Here is an 8,341-nt window from a genome sequence, read left to right on the forward strand (position 1 = left end):
GTCTCATACAGGTAAGAAACCTGAACAATGAATAAGGAAGACCGAAGAGGTGATGGCTTTGAATCTAGGAAGCTGGAAAAAGGAACAAAAGGAATTCTCCCCTAGAGCCTCCAGAAAGGAACGCAGCCCCGCTGACAGCTTGGCTGTAGCCCAGGGAGACTTGTGTCAAATTCCTAACCTGCAGAACTGTAAGACAATAAGTTGGTGGTGTTTAAGCCACTAAGTTTGTAGTAATTCGTTGTATGACAGTGATAGAAAATTAATACAATGCTCTTTAATTTTTCTAAGCAGTGTATTAAGTTTTCAGAATATGGATCTTGTATATAAATTGTAAAATTTATTCCTAAGTATTAAAATATTTTAGTCAGCACAACTGGACTAAACCAAAAGCTAAGAAGTTTCCTGAACACAACCAAACACTTCGAGGGACAGAGTAGCAGGGGCGGGGGTCTGGGGACCATGGTTTCAGGGAACATCTAGGTCCATTGGCATAACAAAGTTTATTAAGAAAATGTTCTGTATCCCACTTTGGCGAGTGGCGTCTGGGGTCTTAGAAGCTAGTGAGCGGCCATCTAAGATGCATCAATTGGTCCCAGCCCACGTGGAGCAAAGGAGAATGAAGAACACCAAAGACACAGGAAAATACCAGCCCAAGAGACAGAAAGGGCCACATAAACCAGAGACTCCATCAGCCTGGACCAGAAGAACTAGATGGTGCCCAGCTACCACCAATCACTGCCCTGACAGGGAACATAACAGAGAACCCCAGAGGGAGCAGGAGAAAAGTGGGGTGCAGAACTCAAATTCTAGTAAAAAGACCAGACTTAATGGTCTGACTGGGACTGGAGGAACCCCGGAAGACAGGGCCCCCAGACTCTCTGTTAACCAAGAACTAAAACCGTTCTCGAAGCCAACTCTTCAAAGATTAGACTAGACTATAAGACAGAAGATGATACTTTTAAAGAGCATGGTTCTTAATTCAAGTAGATACATGAGACTAAATGGGCAGCTTCTGTCTGGAGGTGAAATGAGAAGGCAGAAAGGGACAGGAGCTTGTTGACACAGGAAGTCCAGGGTGGAAAGGAGGAGTGTGCTGTTACGTTACAAGGAGAGCAACTAGGGTCACATAACAATGTGTATAAATTTTTGTATGAGAAATCAACTTGAGCTGTAAACTTTCGCTTAAAACACAATTTAAAAAGATAAATGTAAAAAATTAATACTAGTAAACAAATTTATTTTAAATTTCAAGTTTTTAACTATCTGAAGCTAGTTATAATACTTTCAATCACCTCATATGCATGTAAAAAAAAACTGCATAATCAATAAGGAAGACCGAAGAAGAGTTGATGCCTCTGAATTGTGGTGCTGGCAAAAAATACTGCATACACCATGGACTGCCAGGAGAATGAACAAGTCTGTCTTGGAAGAAGTCCAGCCAGAATGCTCCTTAGAAGCAAGGATGGCAAGACTTCCTCTCAGGTATTTTAGACATGTTATCAGAAGGACCAGTTCCTACAGAAGAACATCATCCTTGGTAAAGTAGAGGGTCGGCAAAAAAAGAGGAACACCCTCAACAACCTCAACAAGATGGATTGACAGAGGGGCTGCAACAATGGGCTCAGACGTAATGGCGCAGGACTGGACAGTGTTTCATTTTGTTGTGTGTGGGGTCACTATGAGTCAGAACCGACCTTACAGCACCTAACAACAGCATAGGCCCAATAAAGGAGAGAGAGTCAGGCTTTCATTTAACTGACATTTACTGATGGGGAGGAGGAGGGGAGGTGGAGGGGCCTGGTGTTGAGGTAGTTGCCGGAGGCTGGGTGTGGCTGTGGCCAGCAAAGCTCCAGCTCTGGGCGGCTGGTTTGTAGTGTTAGTTCTGTGGTGCGAATAGTTCCCCCTCAGCTGATTGCAAGCTTCCAGGTGATGTCACTAAAGGAGGCATTGGGGAGAGATGCTTACAATCCGCACAAAACCCTCAGGAGCGCCCACACACACACGGAGCCCCAGGGCAAGGCCAGCCCCTTACCAGCCACCTGCAGCATCCGCCACTTAGGCTCCAGCTGCTCTCTTAGGTGCTTCAGGGCCTGCGTGTCCTTGGGCGAGGCCGCAGAGCAGGGGCCCAGGCTTGGGGGTGCCTCTCCATGCAGCGCCCGGGCCAGGGCCCCTGTAAGCTGGGGTTTGGATTCCTGGGCCAGGGCAGTGGTGGAAGCAGTGAGTCACTGTCTTCCCCAGACACCCACCCCACAATGTGAACCGGCCTGCATGACTTACCTGCACCAGGGCCAGGACTCGGCCTCCTGCTGGTCCCCGAAGCATTGAGGCCAGAAGTGCACTGTGGCTGTCATGCAGGCCAGGGGCTGGCCCCAGTGCCACCAGCACCACGTCAGGCTGGAAGCCATAGGCCAGGGGCAGCACCAGGCCCAAGACACAGTTCAGGAGCCCCCCAGTCGCCTACGGGAGGGATGGCAGTGTAGCACCAGCCCCTCATCCCAAAGGATGCCCCATCTCCCAATCTCAGGGTCCCAGAGTGTGAGCAGTCACACAGTCTCTCGGGAGTCAGGGAGGATTGGTGTGGGAGGATGGGTCAAGGAGGATGCCAGTGGGCTGGGGCTGTGCACCCATGTAGGGTTTCCCATGCCTGCCTTGGCCCAAGGACACTGCCACTCACCCCTGGCAGCGGCACAGAGACGTGGAACATGGAAAGGGCTGCTGCTTCCGGGCCCCCAATGTCCAGCCACAGGATCCTCCTTCCAGAAGAGGGGAGTACATGCAAGACCCGGCTCACCCTCCAGAGCCCCAGTGGGGTGAAGGTGGCAGGGGCACACATGGGCCCAGGGATACAGGCGAACCTTGCTGGCGGAGGCCTGGCCTGGCATTGTTCCTGGGCACTCTACCAAACGCCAGCTGCGTCAGGCCTCCCCACACCTCTGCACCTCCGTGCCCCACCCGCTTGTCCTTCCTGGGGATCCGGTCGCCCACCTACCACACACCCACCACGCATAACAGACCTACCCGTCATCAGAGAGGTGGGGGGGGCGTTGCAGCTGTCCCACGGCCACGCACAGCAGTCTGGAGGAAGAGCCAGCCGGGACAGGCGGTGCTCAGGCCTGTGGAGTCCACCCAGAGACGCCCACAGCCCTGCCCTGGGAGGCTCCGCCCACAGCCCTGCCCTGGGAGGCTCCGCCCACAGCCCAGCCCTCGGAGGCTCCGCCCACAGCCCTGTCCTGGGAGGATCCGCCCATAGCCCCGCCCCAGAGGCTCCGCCCACAGCCCTATCCTGGGAGGATCCGCCCACAGCCCCGCCCTGGGAGGCTGTGCCCATATCCCTGCTCTGGAAAGCTCCGCAGGGTTAGGGCCTCACCTCTGGGCCCCGAGGTATAGGCCACGCCGGATGGCAACGTCCAGGGTGGCAGCGGTGGCAAGGGCAGGTGTGGCTGCGATGCCACTGCTCACCTGGGGAACAGATGGCAGCAGGGGGTGGTAAGGAGGCAGCCAACATCCAAACCAGGTAAACAGGCTGCCTGTCCCTTTCTCTGTTTACGTGGCTGGCACGGGACCACCTTGTCACTCTGAGATCAAAACACCCCCTTTTTCAAAACAGGATGCTTAAAACACACTTAAAGTTGTCCTCACCTCCCTGCCAAAGACCGCTAACCCCTGGGTGGTCTGTACCCCCAGCCTAGAAGCTCTGCCCAACCATCCTCCCCAGGAGCTAGCCCTACCTACCCCACCCAGGCACACCCACCTGCCCACCCAAGATCCCATCCATGAGGTTCAGGACCTTTCCAAGCGCAGTGAGGGCTTCGTCCCGGACCAGGGCCTCATGGGGCCTGGGGTGGCAAACCAGAGGGACACACGGACACATGACACATGGATACACACCACACGTGAGTCACACACAGGTACAGCCACCAACATGGCCTGCCCCCTCCAGGACCCACCCTGCCCACCTGGCCCAGGCCTCGGTCTCCTCCCTTGGGGCTGACCCTTCCTGATGGAGGACACCAGGGGGCAGGACCAGAGCAACATCTGTTGATGTCAGGGCAATGGCAGTACGGACTGGAGGCAGGGGACGGAGACGCAGCTGGTCCAGAAGGGCACGCAGCGCTTCCACTGCTTCAGTCGCTGCTGCCACCATGTACTCAGCACCCGCAGGTGGCCGGGGCGGGGGCCTCGCTTCTGGGGAGCCAATGCTGGGACTCAGCACTGGAGCCATGTCTGTGGGTGGTTCAGAGTCACAGCAGCTGCTCATCCTAACCGTGTGGGGGCTCCAATCCCCCGCCCATGCCCTGACCACACTGACCCTGGTGCTGGAGGCTTGTCCAGTGAGGGGCGTGGGCTGCCCGGACACGCTGGATGGACTCCAGGGCACTGCAGGTAGAACCAGGTGATGTAGCACCTCAGCTGGTGTCCTCTTCCTCCAGCCTCACCTTTGTCCTTCCTCCAGGCCCCTCTTCCAGTGCCTCTCCCTCCGGCCCCCCTCTCTGGCCTTACCTCTGGCCTCCTCTCTCTGGACCCTCTCCTCCCTCTGGCCTCCCCTCGCCTCTCTCCAGTCCCCTCTTCCTCCAGCCCCCCTCTGCTCCATCTTCAGCCTCCCCTCCACCCCCCAGCCCAGCACTTCGCACCTTCCACATGGCACCATGGCCCCCAGCAGAGGCGGGGCAGGATCACCCAGCAGTGCCTGGACAGTCATGCATACTGACTCGGCAAGTAACTCAAGGTGGTAGCCGCCCTGGGAGGAAGGTGGAGGCGTGACCAGGCAGTGGGCATAGCCAGGGAAGGGGTGTTGCTGGGGAGGGCTCCTTCTCTGTGGCTCCCTGTCCCAGCCAAGATGCCCGGTCCCCCATAGGCAGGTGGCTCTGACCACACCTCGAAGCCTGGCTCCTGGGCTTCTGGGCTTCATCCCCCTAGCCCCTGGCCCGGGGACCCTCTCTGCCTGGCTGCAGTCACCCCAAGCCCCCAGCCCCAGGACCTTCCTGCCCAGCCATGGTCACCTTCAGCCCCCAGCCCCAGGACCCTCCCTGCCAGGCCACAGTCACCTCCAGCACAGCGCACACCCGGCCTCTGGCCAACACCAGCAGCAGCTGTGTGAGGTGGGCAAAGCACTCTGGCGTGACCCGCATCTGCCCCTGGAACGGAGCAGGGACGTGAAAGGCCTGGGTCCCAGGACCCCAGAGATATCCCACCAGGCCAGGCTCTCACCTCAGGGTCCCCGATGACTGAGTCGAAGCCAGCGGAGATCAGCACCAACTCGGGGTCAAACTGCAAGTGGGGCCGAGTTTGAGGAAGCAAGAGAGGCTGGAACTAGGGTGGGAGCTGCCCATCTCACTGTCACCTGACCCCTCCAGAGATACCCTCGCACCGCCCCTCCCCCCCCCCAGTTACTGCAGGCTGATGCAAGTGGCTGTGTCCCTGCTTCTGTGGCAGATGCCTCCGTCTTCACAGTGGAACCCCCCAAACCAAGTCCCCTCCCAGCCCTCTTGCCACCTACCACCACCGCCCCCCCCACGTGCCCACACAGTCACCTCAAAGGCCAGGGGGAGCAGCACGTGCAGGAAGGCCGCCACGTAGTCAGCATTTCCCATCCCCACCTGCAGCCACAGGGGTCAGCAACAGCCACTGCTCACCAAACCACAAGGTCCTCACCCCAGGGCCCTGGCTCTGGGGTGAGCTGGCCCGGAAGCCACAGGCTGTGCTCAGGGGGCCCAGACTAAAGGGTAGGGGATGCCAGTGTGGGAGACGATGGGGTGTGGACCTGGGATGGGGGCCTGAGGTGAGAGCCTGGGGCAAGGTGGCACCTGGTTCCAGGGCAGGTTGACAGTGAAGCCACGACCGTGACCCCGGCCGACTTCGTCTGCATCTGACTCTCGCAGGTAGGGCCAGAAGCGCCCATGCTCATAGCGGTGCCAGGAGAAGTAGAGGACGCTGTGGACAGCCAGCGGGGATCAGGGACCAGGATCTGAGTTCAGGCCCCTCAGCCCCCAGCCCTCCCAGAATCCTGACTCTCTTGGCAGACTCTGAGGACACACCCACATCCCCCACTCAGATTTTCCCAGGCCAAACTCTACCTCCCCTCGAGTGGGATCCGAGGGAAGGGTTGTGTCTGCTCAAGCTCACCTGGGGTCATCCTCAAAGATGTACTGAGTGCCTTGGCCATGGTGGACATCCCAGTCAACAATGAGGATCCTGGGGACAGGGGTGGGGTCACTGAAAAAGGGGGCCTTCCCTGTCCAGGCCAGGAGCCCAGTGGGGCTGGGTGGAGTACCCCCCCACGCTCGCACGCTAGCACACACCTGTGCAGCCCATGTTTTTGCTTGGCGTACTCGGCCGCTATAGCCACATTGTTGAACACACAGAACCCATTGGCAGCCGTCCGCTGGCTGTGGTGGCCGGGAGGCCTGGGGATAGGGGCACTCATGGTCATCCTGGCCCCTACAGGTAGGCAGACAGGCGGAGGGATGCAGCCCTCACCTCACAAGAGCAAGTCCGTTGTGTGCAGCCCCTGTCAGCACAGCGTCCACCAGCTGCAGCGTAGCCCCTGCAGCCAGCCGGGCACAGTGGAAGGTGCTCTGTGGGGTGGGGGTGCCAAATGAGCCCGTGCTAGGCAGTGGCATCGAGCAGGGTGTGTGGAGCTTGGTGAAAGCAGGTTGAGGGGCACCCACCGGGTGGAAGTAGACTGTGTCGTACTGTCCAGACAGTGCCTGGAGTTCTCCCTTGCCCAGGCCCTGGGTCCCCCGCACCATGGCCACGTACTCTGGGCTGTGGAGGGGTGGGCAGGCAAGGCAGGCTCATTGGCAGGAGCAGGGGGAGGCAGGTGGGGTGAGAAGTGGGGGAGACTCCTGGTGGACCTTCCATCTCCTTTCTCCCTCCAGCCCTTGACCACTCACCCACTGTCCGACCACTTACTGTCCCCAAGGGGAAACCAAGGGGGTGGGGGAGAGGCACTGGTTTAGAGGCACCAGGGAGCTCTGTGGAGCCCAAGCCCCCGGGCTCGCTGTGGCCTGGGCGCCAACTGCCCTGGGGCCCAAAGGGTGTACCCTCTGGAGTCTGACCTGTGCACTAGACCCAGCTCCGCCTCTGAGGCCTCCCGCGCCGCCAGCCGCAGGCACCTCTGCTCCAGACCGCGCCGCCGCAGCTGCTCCAGGGCTACAGTCAGCCGCTCAGGACACTCCATCTCGCACTCGGGGCTGATGGGGGGAACTCAGTGTCCGGGGTCCCCTCCCGTCCCCCCTCCGCCCCTGCCAGATCACACTTACTCGTCCCAGAGTAGACGGGCGACCGTCATGTCCTCGTGGTACACGAGCGCTGTCCCCATGGCCCGGTTGTGGTCACTTGGGGCCACCCTGCGCGGGACGGAACCCAAACGGCCCCCGCCCCGCAGGTGACTGCACTGCCCGTTCCCACACTGGTGCCCGGGGGAGAGCGCAACCCCTGAGACCCGCTGGGGACAGAGCCCGGACGGCGGGCAGAGAACCCAGGCCGCGGACAGAGGTCCCAGGCGGCCCACCGCACCGCCACCGCGCGGGCCCCAAAGCAGGCTCGGAAATGGGGCCGGGACCGGAGGGGGTGGCTCCCAGGGCGGGGCTTCCGGCTCCCTATGACCGGGATCCAGGACCCGTCCCGCCCCCAGCCCCGCCCCGAAGCCCGAACAAGCCGTCCTCCCCGGCTCCGCCCCACTGGCGCCCTTGGCCCCTGCTGAGGTTTCACCTCTTCCTCGTGCCTGGGACTTGGGTGCGTCACTGCCCTCAGGACCCCCTACGAGAGGCGAGGGGCGACGGGCGTGAGGACTGCCCATCCGTGCTCCCTTCTGTCCCTGTATTTGGCTGAGTCCACCCTGACCACAGGCCACGTCAGGCGGGTCAGCACCCCGCGCGCAGCCCGTGCGGCCCCAGGGGGAAGAGCTGCGACTCGGGGGACTCAGGGCAAAACATCCAGCAGAGGAGAACACATGGGGCGCAGGGCGTGCGCGGGGACGACTGTGCTGCGGCTGCGGGAAGACTGGGGGCCTGTGGTCACGCTCAGCAAGGCCCGGGCTTCCTGCACAGGCAGCCTGGCCCTGAGGCTTCAGAGAAGCGTGACAAGGTCCGATGTAAGCTCCGGGAAGACACCTTACCGAGAAGCTGACAAGGGGCCAGGTAGAGTGGTAAAAGGCCCTGGTGCAGTGAAGTGGAACAGAGGGTGCCAGGAATGAATGAATCAATGGGAAGAACAGAGGAGAGGATCAGGCCTAAGGACAAAGCAAGAAGACCAGAGAGAAAGGAGGAAACCAGGAGTGGCGGGCATGAAACCCAAGGGCCCTGGGATGGGAGGGGGGAGCGCTTTAGGGGTGGTCTAT

At 59.9% G+C, this 8,341-nt stretch overlaps 1 protein-coding gene across 3 annotated transcripts; it reads right to left on the reverse strand.

Annotated features, from left to right (window-relative positions):
* Positions 1–1,745: 1,745 nt before the first annotated feature.
* HDAC10 (histone deacetylase 10) lies at positions 1,746–7,901 on the reverse strand. 3 transcript variants are annotated; one of them, XM_049884746.1, is made up of 20 exons: positions 7,263–7,901; positions 7,059–7,193; positions 6,669–6,765; positions 6,478–6,575; positions 6,300–6,404; positions 6,124–6,192; positions 5,805–5,931; positions 5,532–5,597; positions 5,209–5,268; positions 5,046–5,135; positions 4,632–4,738; positions 4,310–4,377; positions 3,957–4,224; positions 3,788–3,836; positions 3,368–3,459; positions 3,019–3,075; positions 2,675–2,753; positions 2,278–2,457; positions 2,033–2,192; positions 1,746–1,935 (listed from the first exon to the last, which is right to left on the reverse strand). In XM_049884746.1, exons 1-20 carry the CDS (start codon positions 7,799–7,801, stop codon positions 1,877–1,879), a joined length of 2,505 nt encoding a protein of 834 aa, XP_049740703.1. In that variant the 5' UTR covers positions 7,802–7,901; the 3' UTR covers positions 1,746–1,876. The 3 variants fall into 3 exon arrangements, with proteins under 3 accessions (XP_049740703.1, XP_049740702.1, XP_049740704.1); XM_049884745.1 differs by having other exon boundaries at positions 3,752–3,836; XM_049884747.1 differs by lacking the exon at positions 5,046–5,135 and having other exon boundaries at positions 3,752–3,836.
* Positions 7,902–8,341: the final 440 nt, after the last annotated feature.

The sequence above is a fragment of the Elephas maximus genome, chromosome 4 (genome assembly GCF_024166365.1).
Source record: "Elephas maximus indicus isolate mEleMax1 chromosome 4, mEleMax1 primary haplotype, whole genome shotgun sequence".
In the NCBI taxonomy this organism is placed as follows: domain Eukaryota; kingdom Metazoa; phylum Chordata; class Mammalia; order Proboscidea; family Elephantidae; genus Elephas; species Elephas maximus.